Source organism: Geotrypetes seraphini, chromosome 4 (genome assembly GCF_902459505.1).
Source record: "Geotrypetes seraphini chromosome 4, aGeoSer1.1, whole genome shotgun sequence".
In the NCBI taxonomy this organism is placed as follows: Eukaryota; Metazoa; Chordata; class Amphibia; order Gymnophiona; family Dermophiidae; genus Geotrypetes; species Geotrypetes seraphini.
In genome coordinates this window covers 274,767,684-274,783,546 of record NC_047087.1, presented here as the reverse complement: position 1 = coordinate 274,783,546, position 15,863 = coordinate 274,767,684, and the positions used below count along the sequence as shown (strand labels likewise).

The window sequence follows — 15,863 nt, the reverse complement described above, 5'->3', positions numbered from 1 at the left end:
TTTTAGTGTTTAGCTACTAACAAAGTATGTTAAATTTCTGTTATTTTCCACAATAAAGTGTAAATATTGAAGAGTCACTTAGTAAAATGCTGCTAGATTTTTTGCATAAAATTTATTTTTATCATTATTTGATTCTTTTGTGATTGTAACACTGTATTAGCAGGGTTCTAAGAAATCCAATTCCACTTGTAAGCATATTGGAGACACTAGTGTTATTTCTTTACTGATTTATCATTTTTTTTTCAATAAAACAGACTTGACTTAAAATGTCATTTTATCAATGTATCATTGCTGAGTGTGAAAACATAAAAGTTATAGCAAATTTTAAGAAAAACAGAGCTTTATGTAATCAATGGCTTTGAGGGACCCCAGGATAAGCTTAAAAATTTTTTTTAAAAAATATTTTCTGATAAGCATAATCAAATTCATGGGAAAAACTTCAAATCGCACAGTTTTTCTAGACAACCCTAGGATACTCTTTTAAAAATTTTTAAGTGACAGTGCACTTGATATATGTCTGTACCGGGTTCCTTGGTGATGTGACCTATATGTGAGAATATATGCCTTCTATCCTCGGGAAAACACCTACTACAGGTAAGTTACTTTGCTTTATTGTGTCTTGTGGCAAGCGTTTCTTGGCATGCTAAACCCGCATTAACAGCCTGTTTTACAAAGCCACGCTGCAACAGCCCCAAAGCCCTTTAAATCTCTATGGGCTTTGGGGCCGTTACCGCGCAGCAGCCGCTAGCACGGCTTTGTAAAACAGGCCCTAAGTCTCAGTGCACTTACCAAAAGGGCCTCTCTCTATGTGCTATATAGTCACCTCTTCAGAGAACAAAATATCACAGATTTTAAAAGGCAGCAGCATCCACTCACTGGCTAAACATTAGATCTTCTAGCTCTAGGCCTCACTGCTTTTCTTTTCAGCATCTAAGTAATTTTTTTGAACACTAATATTTTTCACATTTGTCGTGTGACAAAAGTCTCATTTTGTGGTTTTTAGCCAGTTCTTCAATGGAAGGCTTTTAGTAAGAGCAAATGTTTGTAGAGGCTTTTCAAAAGAAAATGTTTTTTGCTTTCAGTCTTGTAAAAAGTTCCTGCTTTCCTGTTAATATTTAACCTAGCTACATACTTTTATTCTCTCTTTAACACCCAGTATCTTTCTCAGCTACAAATATGTTTCTCTTACTTCTAGTAAACACTGAAGCTAGTGTACTAATTTATCAGTTTCCCCATGGGTTAGCAGCCTGTGTGCAAAGCTATTCCTTACTATGGATAGGAATAAGCTTAATAGCAAACCTCTGTGCAAGATTTTGCTAAAGGAAAGTCAGCAGAAAAAGATAAATATATCTCACTGAAGTTTAATTATTCTTTTTTAAAAAAAACCAAAAACCCAGCCCATAAAGTAGTTTGTGTGCTTTGGATTTTGCTAATTTCATAATTAATGAATTGCTTTGCATGATATTGCATCACAGCAACTCATTAAATTTGAATTGGAGTAGAATGTCGCATGCAGCAGACTGTGCCCAAATCTTTACTGTTGTGAAGGTCAAAACAGCAGAATTTTTCACAAATGTGGCTTTTTGGTGCTGAACCCTGAAATTTCAAGATTTCTGTGCCTTTCTTATATTGAAACCCATTCATTTCCTTGGCTTAATATGTTGACAAGGACAAAGAAAAGGACTGCAGACAGGTATACAGGATGCAGTCAAAATTTATTTTGAACGAATAAACAAATTGTTGCGTACAAATCAACCCCTTATAGCAATATGGGACCCGACACGGTCTGTGATTCGATCAACACTATCTTCCTCAGGGGTCCCATAAAAAGGTGGTATCAAATAAACGCAACAAATATGCCTGATCTGTATACGGTGTAGTGCAGAAACGGAATGGGATGCTGAAGAAAGCTAAGGCAGCATCTTGTACACTTGTCTGAAGTACTTTTCTTTATCCTTGGTTTGTCGTTCTTCACTGCAGATCTGTTGGATCTTCTTTTTTTGCCTTAATAAGTTGGCACCATTGTCAAGATGATCCCTGTAGAACATTACCTGTTATGCTACCTTTTGTCTTTTTCTAGGTCCTGATCATTCTTCTTTAGTGTCAGGGGCTTCTAGAAAAATAAACAGCTTTAAATTTTGATTGTTGCCCTTACACTGTTTTGAACTATGCTTAGTTTTTGAAAGACAAGTCTGACTATGAAATATCGTGCATCAAGAACCATATTATAGAATTTTGTCCATCCCTTCCTTCCTGTTGGCCCTCTAGCACTGGTCTTGCCTAATGCTGTTGTTCGTGGTCATAACTGTGTATGTGGGATCTCCAAATGTAGAGAGCCATTTACTGAGGGTTAGTGCGTGCTGATGGCATTAAATTAACAGGTGCTGTCCTGTGACAAGACAGGACACTAACGCAGACTTGTTCAAGTTCAGTCTTTATGAGCAGCAAAAAAGCCAGATTTTCAGGATCATGAATATGCATGCAAATCTCTCTCATGCATAATTATTAGGGATCTAAATATCTGTTCAAGTGCGAGAACTCAGTATGCCAGCGTTGATGGCTGAAAGTGCTGTCAGGCTGCTGCACTTTTCTGAATGGGGGTGGCAGGCTCAGGATGTCTCCAGCTGGTGGAATTTGGGGATCCTGCCAGCTAAGGTATTTTAATTTTCAAATTTGGTAGGGAAGTGTAGAAGAAATCCATGCCCATTCAAAAATTGCTGTCTGAGTATGGGCTAGATGCACTAAAGATACCAACTCAATTGCTGTTGGCCAATTCTCCAGCAGTGATCGATGCGCTATCAAGTTTGCATGCAAATGCGACTGATCAATCGCTCAGTGAGCAATTGACACATGCGCAGAGCCCTAACAGCAGTGATGGAGAAGCAGCCTCCTGTCACTGCTGTTATGGTACCGTGACCCCTCCCCCTCCATGTCAGCAAAAATGGCAGGAGGGATGCCCACCCTCCCCACACACAGCAGTGATGCAATAGGAGGGATGCCCACTCCCTCCTGCCAATGCGACTCCTCCCCCCCCGCGGCAGTGATACGGAAGGAGGGATGCCCACTCCCTTCTGCTACCAAAGGTCCACTTCTCTACCATGTACTCGCCCCAAAACATCCTCTACCCTCCCCCCCCAAAAAAAAAGGCCAGAAGGATGCCCACTTCCTCCTGCCACCAGTGATTCCCCACTATTTTCCAACAGCTAAAACCCCTGGGTATTTTTTTTTTTCATAGCCAAGCAATGTTAGTGCATCAATCGCTTAGCTACTTTGCATGGGGTTTTAGCTAATTTGCATGGCCAGATCTGTAAATGGGTGATTGAGGGGAAAAAAATGTGGTGAGCTTTTATGTGAATTGGGTCAGTAATAGCGATTGTCGCTAAAGATGTGAAAACAGGTTTAGTGACGATCGCTGACTTTAGTGCATTTAGCCCTATGTTACTACTAGTAATCCATGCAGTCCCAGCCCTTCCTTTACAAAGATCTATTTTGGATAGATGAACACTCAAGATTTAGTTCATACCCTGCATCCTCTTACCCTATGTCTTGCTTTGGAATAATCAAAATAACTACCAGTACAAGATTGGCTGTTGCCTGAAGAGCCAACCACAAAATAAGGGTCACCCATGTTGTCCCTATCTAATATCTACCAAGGATAGGCTAGAGCAGTGGTTCCCAACCCTGTCCTGGAGGAACACCAGGCCAATTGGGTTTTCAGGCTAGCCCTAATGAATATGCATGAAGCAAATTTGCATGCCTTTCACTTCCATCATATGCAAATCTCTCTCATGCATATTCATTAGGGCTAGCCTGAAAACCCGATTGGCCTGGTGTTCCTCCAGGACAGGGTTGGGAATCACTGGGCTAGAGGATAAGCTGTTATTATAGAAAAGCATTAGTGTCATATCTGTGTTATTTGAACGTTCTGATTTGTGTTTATTAGATGCTGCGTATTATGTCTCCCTTTTAGTATGTATTATATCTCTCTCATTTGAATTTCAGTGCTCTAAATAAGTATATTTTTGAAACTGTTTCATGGTAGTCCCTCCTATTATTAAGTTTCAATTATGCTGTTAACAAAATTGTAAGTTTTATGTTGAATTATACCTGCTGCACACTGCACTAGGTGAATTTCTTCATAAAGGCGGTTAATAAATCCCAATAAATAAATAAAGTCATGTGTTTCAGGATTGCCTTTCTTTTGTTACTGCCCTGCAGGATAAATGTTATCAATACTGGCCTGACCAGGGATGTTGGACATATGGAAATATTCGCGTTTCTGTTGAGGATGTCATAGTCCTTGTAGACTACACCATTCGCAAGTTTTGTATACAGCCAGTAAGTATTGATGGTGTCTTTAAATTTTTCACTCTTGCAAATCTTTATGCTTTTAAAAAAACTAATAGAAAAACAAATACTTTTGCGAAGGTGCGTTAGGACCTTAACGTGCGGAATAGCGTGCGCTAAATTGCTGTGCGCGCTAACCGCTACCACCTCCTTTTGAGCAGGCGGTAGATTTTCAGCTAGCGCGCGCTAATCTGGTGCGTGAGCTAAAACGCTTAGCGCACCTTCGTAAAAGGAGCCCTTAATGGCATAATTACTAAAATGTAACACTTCCACAATGGTAGGATGCACAATGTCAGATGGTATATTAGTGATACAATGCAGGTTGGAATGTCAATTTAAGGCGGAGGAAATAGCCTCAGACAAGGGCCCTCACACCTCCACAATGGTGGAATAGCGGTGGTGGCTAAAAAACCTCCTTTGCATGAACCAAGCACTGCACTGTATTAAAGTACAAGGAAAGATACTGTGAGATAGATGAAAAAGTTCAACTTATCTTCGTTGATCGGTACACTGACGATGGCCAGTGTTTCACTATTCAGCTGCTTCAGGGTGTAATGTATCCGATCAAACTGAAACCAGAATCAAAACTTAAAGTTTTGAAAAAAGACTGGACCAGTATGCATCTTCTTAAGACGTCAATAAAAACCAAAACAGGACTTACCTTTTATTTGGACGCTAAACGCATCTCCTGCATCCAAAGATGGCCCTGAAGAGTTCAAACTGGATTTAAATGCTCCCGATGTGTTGTCATCACCACCAGAAGTGTCAACGCGTCAGTACTCTGACGCTATTAAAAACACAGAAATACTATATCCTTCTGTTCGCCGGCAAGAAGAAGGTAAAAAACTGAATGTGACAGTGAGAAAACTCATTCAAATGTATGTTGAGTTTCTGAAGTGACTAGATCCTTTTATATTCCTTATGTCCCATTCTTCTCATTGTTTATTGTATTTATTTTTGTACATTAACTTTAACCTTTTATGTATTTGTTTACGTCTTCTTTTTGGTTTTTTATTTTTGTACATTAACTTTAATCTTTTATGTATTTGTTTACGTCTTCTTTTTGGTTTTTTATTTATTATTTATATGTTTTTTAGTTGATTTTTACTATATTATGCTTTCATTATTGAGACACAGTCATGATCCTTTAGTAAAAAGTGCTCCAGTCTAACTTTAAATTCAAACCCTCCGGTTCCTCACTGTTTTTTTTTTTTTTTTTTTTTTTATTTATTTATTTATAAATTTCAAATTTACAATTCAAGATGAAATCTTGTACAGAAAGTGATTACATCAAATGAACAAAGAAGTAAACCTCATAAATTTACATAGAAAATGAAAATTTTTTGTATAATCTCTCAAGTCCACAATTATGATCCATGATGTATATTGAACAGAACTAAAAGAAACTTATTTCATTAAAGATAAGCTGTACATGGTAAACTGATATTCAGGCGTCTAATTTATTGAAGCCCTCGTTCTTACCCCTTCTCCAGGCGGGACAAGGAGAGAAAGGCCGTTAGCTGGTTTGGCTCAAAGAAAACATATTTCTGGGAATTATAGTGAACTATACACTTGCAGGGATGACGAAGATAAAAAGTTCCCCCTAGAGCCAAAACACCAGGTTTTAATATTAGAAACTCCTTTCTACGTCTTTGTGTATCTCTTGCCAAATCTGGGAACATCTGTATTTTTAGATCAAGAAACTTTTTCTCTTTATTTTTAAAGAATAATCTCAGAAGCCAATTCTTATCCATCGTAATAGCCAAGGTCACAATCAATGTAGCAGGTGTAGCAACTTCTTTATCAGATAATTCAAGCAAAGCTGATACATCAATTGGTCCCTGAATTTTTCCTTCTTGAAGATCTTGAGTTTTATTAGGTAGATAATAGACCTGGGTGAAAGGAGGCATTAAATCTTCCGATACTTCCAGTATCTCCAGCATATACCTTTTTAACATTTCTCTTGGAGTCACTGTCGAGATCCGTGGAAAATTAATCAATCTTAAGTTATTATTCCTGGAGAAATTTTCAAATGTCTCTATCTTTCTTCTTAAATTTATATTATCCTTAATTAGAGTGTCCTGAAGCAATTTGGAAGATTTAAGTTGATCTTTAATACTTTGAATATCTAATTTGGATTCTCCCAAGTCTTGTTTTATCTGAGAAACTTCTTTCTCTTGAATTTTTATTTTTCCCTCTATTTGAAGATGATTAGTATTTACTGTCTTAGTTAAATTAGCAATCAGATCCCACAAAGCCTCCAATGTAACTTCTTGGGGTTTCACTATGTTAAATGTCTGCAAGTTTAATAGTGATAAGTTAGGCTCACCAGCTGAGGGACCTTCTCCTCTCCGTATCTCCTGTGTCGGGGTTGGTTCTGAGATGGAAATCTCCTCGTGTGCACTCAGGCTCAACTGCGATCCCTGTGAGCCTGGGTTGATGTTCTTCTCGCCGTTCCCCACAGCCTCTGGGAGGGGGCCCAAGCCGACTTCCGGCTGCCTCCCCACTCCCGGGGAACTAGCGGCTCGAGGGTTGGGAGGAGGGATTCGTGCGTCGGGGCTCAATGTGATCTCGTGAGCCCGAGGAGACTCTTCCAGTCTGTCATCAGGAAGCGTCTCAGCCGGGGGCGATACCGACGCTCCGATGACGCCCTGCATCCGCCGCAGCAACTCCTCAATGTTACCGGAGGAGGCTATTCCGGGACGCCGTGAGGCCGAAGAAGCTCCCTTTCCCCTTCTCTTCGGCATAGCAAAAACTCTGCCGCACCAACGCCAGAGAAGTAAGTTTTTAGGAGGTAGGCTTGCCGACGGCGTTCAGCAGACCACAACCGCGGCCATCTTGGATCCCTCTAGCCTCACTGTTTAACTTTAGAATAAAAACTGCTCCACTTGCAAAAAACGTTGAGATCTATTCACACTGCCTTCTTCAATGTGGTCAATAACACAGCAGCGTAGGTCCATGAACCTATGATTATACTCCAAACAATGCATAACTAGAGGAGCTTGCAGTCTATTGTTACGTATGCAACCCTTATGTTCTGTGACTCATGTTTTAAAGGAACGTGTGATGTGGCCCACATAGATTTTTGAACATGGGCATATAAACACATAAACCACGAACACAGATGTACATGATGTAGTATGTTTAAGATTAGAAACCTGTCCTGTGCGAGGATGTACAAAAGTGTTCATGAGTTCCGGAATCACTTGACAAGTCAAACATTCGCCGCATTTATAATGGCCTCTGGAAGAAATCTGAGGTTCATGTGTCTTGCCTATATCAGAGGGACTTAAAAGTTCAGGAGATGAGTATCAATGAATGTGGGATGTAGCTCCATAATCTCCCAATGTCACCTCAATATCCTTGTGACATCGTTCATTTTAAGTGAATACTGTAAATGCAAGTGACAGTGTTTTCAACTGTGTTTCTATCCCTGGGAATAAACAGAAGGGTCCCTATTGAGAAATTTGGCTCTTTTATAGGCCTTCTTTAAAACTGGCATCAGATAACCTCTCCTCTTTAATCTAGTGTAAAGTTGTTTGCTTTTTGAGATTTATAATCACTCGTGTCTGAGCATAGACAACGATATCTGAAAAACTGAGAAGTGGGCAAACTCTGTTTTAGGGAACCAGGATGGTTACTAGAAAAATCTAGAACGTGTTATCTGTGGTCTTCCTGAATACTGTGGTTTCAATGGACTTATCTCTTTGGTGACTAAAACATCCAAAAAAGAAATTTGATGAGGATGGCATGTCACACTAAATTCAACATGAGGATGTCTTAAATTTAACCACATATGGAATGAATATAGTTCTTCTCTCGTGCCTTTCCAAATAACGATAATGTCGTCAATGAAGCGTAGCCAGGTAAGAATTAGATCAGAAAAAGGATTGTTGATGATCCAAACATTTTTAAACTTCTGCATGAATAAATTGGCTATCAAGGGGGCCATGGTTGCCCCCATGGCTACCCCTGAGATCTGTTGAAAAAATCTATTAAAAAATCTTTTTTTTTTTTTTAATTCTTTATTCATTTTTAAAACATATACAATAAGTGAAATACAGAGTAAATTATTCATTTTACAATATAGACAAATATTCAAATATTCAAGCTTATTAATAACCTCCCCTCCCCCCATCAAAACTTTTCCAACAATTTTTCCAATCTTATTTACCTCCCATCCCTCCCCCCTCCCTGGATGTGCATATTATCTAATAACAAACCATAACTATAGAGATTCTACAAAGGACGTCAATGGACCCCAAATTAATTTAAAATTTTCATTATTCCCTAAAATAGCAGCATTCACTTTCTCATATTTATATATTAGACATAAACTTGCCCACCAGAATGTAAAGTTGAGACGATCCCAGTTTTTCCAGTTTCGTGTAATCAGTTGTATAGCTGTACTTGTCATAATTAAAAAGAGACGTCTTATATTTATCTAGGGGATCTTTAATATGCAAAATAGTACCACAAATTATTATTTCATAAGTTAAAGGGATCTCAGAATTTAAAATATTATTAATTTTACCCCAAATTGATTTCCAAAAAAATCAAAATTCTTCGGCAATAAAACAATAGATGGTCTAATGTTCCTATGTCTAGGTGTCAGTGCCAGCATCTATTAGATCTAGAATTATCTAATTTATTCAACCTAACTGGGGTCCAAAAAGAACGATGTAACAAAAAGAACCAAGTTTGTTTCATAGATACTGACGCTGTACACCTCATCCTCCAAGACCAAATACGTGGCCATCGAGATGCAGAAATGTACTTCTTAATCTCAATGCTCCAAATATCCCTAAGAACGTTTTTGGGTTTCTTATTCATAAGTTCAGATATTAATTTATACCACTTGGCGGCTTGATGCCCTAGCACAGGGGTGCCCACACTTTTTGGGCTTGCGAGCTACTTTTAAAATGACCAAGTCAAAATGATCTACCAACAATAAAATTAAAAAAAAAACACAAAGCACACTGTATGCATAGAAAATGTTAATTATCATTCCTATTCCAGGGTTTTTCAAAGAGGTCAAAGCAGATGACTCTATGCACTATCACCTCAGTAACAACCATACAAAAATAGACAAATATACCCCTCCCTTTTTACTAAATGCCCAGCGCTGCTCTCGACGCTCATAGGCTCCCTGCGCTAAAAACCTCTATTGCGGTTTAGTAAAAAGGGGACCTTAGTGTAAAATATAGTCAGCAGATATAAATTCAGACACATTTTGATCACTAAATTTAAAATAAAATCATTTTTCCTACCTTGTCTGGTGATTTCATGAGTCTCTGGTTGCACTTTCTTCTTCTGACTGTGCATCCAATCTTTCTTCCCTTCTTTTAGCCTGTATGCTTCCTCTCCTCCAGACCTCATTCCCTCCCCCAACTTTTCCTTCCTCTCTCCCTGCCCTTTCTTTCTCTCTGCCTCACTTTCTTTTTTTTCTGTTTCTCTTCTTTCCTTCTGTCTCCCTGCCTGCCCTTTTTCTTTCTTTCTCCCTGCCCTCTGCCACTGCCACTGCCATCGGGGACCAGGACCCAAACCGCCACCAATAACAGGCCCAAAAGCCGACGACGCCCCGCATCGCGATCGACCTATTGGGGGAAATGCTGCCGGGTCCTGCCTTCGCGGAAACAGAAAGTAGGCAGGACCCGGCAGCAAGAAGAGGAAATGCTTCACTAACCTGTCTCCCGCCTTAGCCCATAGTGAACGCTTGCTTCAGGGCTCTCAACATGTGCGTGCCCCCCACCCCCCCGACATAACTTCCAGTTTTGGAGGGAAGAGAAGAGAAGCCGGTACGCACACGTTAGAGCCTGGAGCATAAGTTCGCTATGGGCTGAAATCTCCAAGCCGTTTTTTTTTTTTAATGTTCAGCAATGGCGACAGCAGCAGATGACAGCTGGGCGGATCGCCCAGCTAAAAGGCCCTAGGGAGAATACAGAGGAAGGCTGATCGGACCGGTAGATCAGGACGGCAACACGAGTCTATCACGGAGCCCGGGATGGGCTCCGCGATCGACTCACGTTGCCTTCCTGAGCTACTGGTCGATCGTGATCGACGTATTGGGCACCCCTGCCCTAGCAAATCTTGAAAACAGAGGAATTGCAAGCTATAAAATTTTTTTAAATTACGCCATTCAGGGAACCCTTTCTGAATAGCCTGAATAGCCTTCAGTTGCAACCATTTATAAAATTGAAATTTTGAGATACCAAAAGATTGTTGCAACCGTGAAAAATCAAGCAGTTTTACATATCTATTCAAAAATCTGAAATAATTCCTCCGCATAGCAAGAGACATCACTAAATCGATGGGGATTCTACTGTTATTCATGTTGTCCTGAAGGAATTCCCTAATAATGATGATGACTTCATCCTGAAGGATAATTGTGTAAAGTGATTTAACATCAAAAGTGAAAAAAAATGTTATGTCAGTGGAATTAGTAATTTTGGAGAGTTTGATTAAAAATTGAGAGGAGTCACGTAAATATGAAAAACCTTTTGATACAATAGGGCGTAGAAACACATCAACAAAAGAGGACAGGGCTCTAAGATAGAACCCCTGCTTAATACGATAGGTTATCCTAGAGGGTTTTGCAGGTCCTTATGGATCTTAGGTAGAATGTAGAATGTTGGAATTCTGGGATCTGAGATGTTCAAATAATCAAATTCTTTATTGGTCAGAGAAGCCAGAGAAGTTAGCTGCTTGATTTCCAGAGCTAACTGGGGAGTAGGATCCTCTTCGAGTTCGCAATAATCGGTAGATACATTTAATAACCTGAACACCTCCATTTTATACTTGTTTATATCTAGGACCACTATCACACCACCTTTGTCCGCTTTGCAGATTCGTATCTGTCTGTTCCTTAAATTTGTCAAAGTGATTAATTCTTCTCTAGAGAGATTGTATGGTTGGTTCACCTTTCTCTTTTTGTGAATGAATTTCCTAATGTCCCTAGTGACTAATTCCTTGTATAACATCAAATGAGGGCTAGGCGGAGTGGGAGGGCATAAGGAATATAAAAGGATCTAGTCACTTTAGAAACTCAACATACATTTGAATGAGTTTTCTCACTCTCACATTCAGTTTTTTACCTTCTTCTTGCCGGCGAACAGAAGGATATAGTATTTCTGTGTTTTTAATAGCGTCGGAGAACTGACACGTTGACACTTCCGGTTGTGATGACAACACACCGGGAGCATTTAAATCCAGTTTGAACTCTTCGGAGCCATCTTTGGATGCAGGAGTTGCGTTTAGCGTCCAAATAAAAGGTAAGTCCTGTTTTGGTTTTTACTGACATCTTAAGAATATACATACATAAGTCTTTAACTTTAAGTTTTGATTCTGGTTTCAGTTTGATCGGATACATTACACCCTGAGGCAGCTGAATAGTGAAACACTGGTCATCGTCAGTGTACCATTCAACGAAGATAAGTTGAACTTTTTCATCTGTATCACTAATATACCATCTGACATTGTGCATCCTACCATTGTGGAAGTGTTTCATTGAATTATTGTTGATTTTCACAATATCCAAGTTTTTTGGATAGTTACTAAAATGTGCCATTGTTAACACATGTTCCAGTGCAATAGGTGAGACATTCTAGACAAGTGGTCCTCAACCCTATCCTGAAGGACCACCAGCTATTTAGGTTTTCAGGATAGCCCTAATGAATATGCAAGGGGCAGATTTGCATGTCTGCCACCTCCATTATATGCAGATCTCTCTTATGCATATTCATTAAGGCTATCACGAAAACCCGACTGGCTGATGGTTCTCCAGGACAGGGTTGGAGATCACTATTCTATACAGTAGGGTTATTTCCCTTTGGCCGCATGGCTGCAGAAGGAATCCACTCCGGATTTTTTTCACTTTACTTCTAGACTACTTCACTGAACAGTTTAGCGCCCTCTACAGTTTTTTCCTTCTGCACGCATGGTTGCAGTTGTGTGTGTTTTGCTCTCCCCATTTTCTTAGTTTTAAATCGATGTAATTCCGTTCCCTTTTTGGGTAGTTCAGCGCTTGGAGCGATTTTGAAGCTCTGCCTGCTTGAATATTCACAGACTTTAGTCTGTAGCTGACAGGCCGATCCCTTTTTGGGTACCTCTTAGACAGCCTGCACGGTTTTCTACGGAGCTCAGGGCCATCTGTGAAGTGATCTCACCGCCTGTTAATCAGGGGTCAAGCCCAGGCTATTGGGTGCCCTTAGGAGACTCAACGGTGTCTCGCAAGGGGATGGCTGCATCATTGCGCCTCCACCCGTCCAGGTGCACATCCGGTGGTCCACAGAGAGGTGGAGGTGTAGTCAGACAAGGAAATTTGACTGGCAGCCCCAAGATCAAATTGGCAGTGATTTGAATCATCCAACTACTGTGTGAGAGTTGGAAGCACTGCTGTTTGATCTCAGGCCACAGTGAGTAAACCAGGCTGACAGCCTGTATGAGACATCAGGAGAGGTTTAAAAAGTGGGGTTTTGGTGGTTTCTGAGTGTTCTCCTTTGTTTCCCCCTCCTCAAAAATCCTAAAATCGCCAGTTTTAGAGTTCGGGAAAAGTAAAAAAATAACACATTTTTGGCACAAATTTAATGCTAGTGGCCATCTTGGATTTTTAGTGATCTTTTTTCTTCAGCTCTCTGCGCTCTCAGAACTTTGTTTTTTGTCCTGGAAAACTGCTGGGATGGAGTCCTTGGGCTCTTCTAATGTAAATCCATGCCAGGATTGTATAAAATTGATGTTTTTAGAACTTCCTTGTGCCATGTGCTTTTCTGAAAAATTGTCATTATTTCTGGGCCTGTTTACTAAACTGCATTAGGTAAGGTTATTTACTATATTAATGCAGGGTTTATATTACTATATTATATTTACTATATTATTATATTACTATATTATATTTACTATATTACTATATTATATTACTATATTAATGCAGAAAAGCCACTACAGCATGTTAAATCCTGCATTAAATATGGAATGTGGAATATTATTTAAATGTAGAGATACAGTGTTGTGGTTAACGTGCATTACCTCAAGGGAATCCCTGTTGTAAACATTTCCCCTCAATTTCTATTATGATGCCACTAGATTTTTGCGGGCCTGTTAGTGCAGAGGGTTAAAAATGTGACGGTGAAATTGTTATTAGGGGCTAGTTCAAGGGATCATGTTACTCCTAAATTGATTCAAATTCACTGGTTGCCAATCATTCAGAGTCCTCAGTTTAAATTACTGATGGTGGCCTTTAATTTGTCTAATCCAGGCTATTTGATAGCCAAATTGCATAGATCTATACCTGCACATATTGCTTTCTTCCAGATGAATTTGTGACCAATTAATTAGACCTTTTAGGTTTAGGGCTCTTGCTTTTTCTGTCTTTTGTGAAATAAATTGCCAATGGCACTACGATAGTTAGATGATCTTTTGGGGTTTATGTCGAGCATTAAGAACCTATCTCTTCCGTTTGAGCAGAGCAACCCGAGCGGTATCAACTGCATTATCTTCTTTTTTACTGTATTCTTAGTCTCTGCTAGGTTATCTCTCTTTATATTGATGCATTTAGATTTTCTGAGTGTTTTTCTGTATCTGGTTTTGGATGTGTTTTTTTTTAAGTGAAGTGGCTAATGGAAGTCGCTCGAAGGAAGGAAAGGTGACTAGTGTAGTCCCTCAGGGTTCGGTGCTGGGGCCAATCCTGTTCAATATGTATGTAAGTGACATTGCTGAAGGGTTAGAAGGAAAAGTGTGCCTTTTTGCAGATGATACCAAGATTTGTAACAGAGTAGACACCGAAGAGGGAGTGGAAAATATGAAAAAGGATCTGCAAAAGTTAGAGGAATGGTCTAATGCCTGGCAACTAAAATTCAATGCAAAGAAATGCAGAGTAATGCATTTGGGGATTAATAATAGGAAGGAACCGTATATGCTGGGAGGAGAGAAGCTGATATGCACGGACGGGGAGAGGGACCTTGGGGTGATAGTGTCCGAAGATCTAAAGGCGAAAAAACAGTGTGACAAGGCAGTGGCTGCTGCCAGAAGGATTCTGGGCTGTATAAAGAGAGGCGTAGTCAGTAGAAGGAAGAAGGTGTTGATGCCCCTGTACAGGTCATTGGTGAGGCCCCACTTGGAGTATTGTGTTCAGTTTTGGAGACCGTATCTGGCGAAAGACGTAAGAAGACTTGAGGCGGTCCAGAGGAGGGCGACGAAAATGATAGGAGGCTTGCGCCAGAAGACGTATGAGGAGAGACTGGAAGCCCTGAATATGTATACCCTAGAGGAAAGGAGAAACATGGGAGATATGATTCAGACGTTCAAATACTTGAAGGGTATTAACGTAGAACAAAATCTTTTCCAGAGAAAGGAAAATGGTAAAACCAGAGGACATAATTTGAGGTTGAGGGGTGGTAGATTCAGGGGCAATGTTAGGAAATTCTACTTTACGGAGAGGGTAGTGGATGCCTGGAATGCGCTCCCGAGAGAGGTGGTGGAGAGTAAAACTGTGACTGAGTTCAAAGAAGCGTGGGATGAACACAGAAGATTTAGAATCAGAAAATAATATTAAAGATTGAACTAGGCCAGTTACTGGGCAGACTTGTACGGTCTGCGTCTATGTATGGCCATTTGGAGGAGGATGGGCAGGGGAGGGCTTCAATGGCTGGGAGGGTGTAGATGGGCTGGAGTAAGTCTTAACAGAGATTTCGGCAGTTGGAACCCAAGCACAGTACCGGGTAAAGCTTTGGATTCTCGCCCAGAAATAGCTAAGAAGAAAAAAAAAAAAAAAAAATTTAAATTGAATCAGGTTGGGCAGACTGGATGGACCATCCGGGTCTTTATCTGCCGTCATCTACTATGTTACTATGTTATGTATGTTACTATGTCAGAATGTTGAAGTAAATGAAAACATCCATTTGAAACACTTGTGCATTTTTACTTATTAAGAAACAGGATAAAACAGATGTTGTGAGATACAGAAGGATCTCAAGTAGGTTTAAAACATGACTTGCTCTATAATTGAATCAGACCAGGTTTATTGTACTGAAATGAAAATGATGTTTTCTGGAAACATAAATATACAAGAATATAGCAGAAAAGAAATATACTGTTCAATATACTGATTTGCGCTGTATGTTCCCGTGGCAAATGGTAAAGAGGTGTCAAATGTTATTCTGGGGGGTTGACATGCTGAAAATGGATGACTAGGGGGCTCCTTTTACTAAAGTGCGCTAGCGTTTTTTAGCGCAGGCGGGAAATTACCGCGCGCTACACTTCTAGAACTAATTCCAGCTTAATGCTGGCGTTGAGATCTAGCCAGCACTGCAATGTAGCGCGCACTGTTCCCCGCGTTAAAGCCCTAGCACACTTTAATAAAAGGAGCCCTAGGTGTTTGGTTTACAAGCAAGTTTTTACGGTTCATAGACAACGGCGCGAAAGACAAAAGCGCGCGCTGACAATTGAGCGCAGCGCGCGCCGCCACGCCGCTCTAAATTACAGTTTTTAGGGGCTCCGACGGGGGGTTTTGTTGGGGAACC

The 15,863-nt window shown here is 40.1% G+C and overlaps 1 protein-coding gene across 11 annotated transcripts in view; it reads left to right on the top strand.

The window, feature by feature from the left end:
* Positions 1-15,863, top strand: part of PTPRE (protein tyrosine phosphatase receptor type E) — a 318,077-nt gene that overhangs the window by 230,705 nt on the left and 71,509 nt on the right. For all 11 annotated transcript variants that reach the window (XM_033941674.1, XM_033941670.1, XM_033941667.1 and 8 more), the window contains one exon: positions 4,219-4,338. In XM_033941674.1, the coding sequence (XP_033797565.1) occupies positions 4,219-4,338 (120 nt within the window). The remainder of the gene's footprint in view (positions 1-4,218; positions 4,339-15,863) is intronic.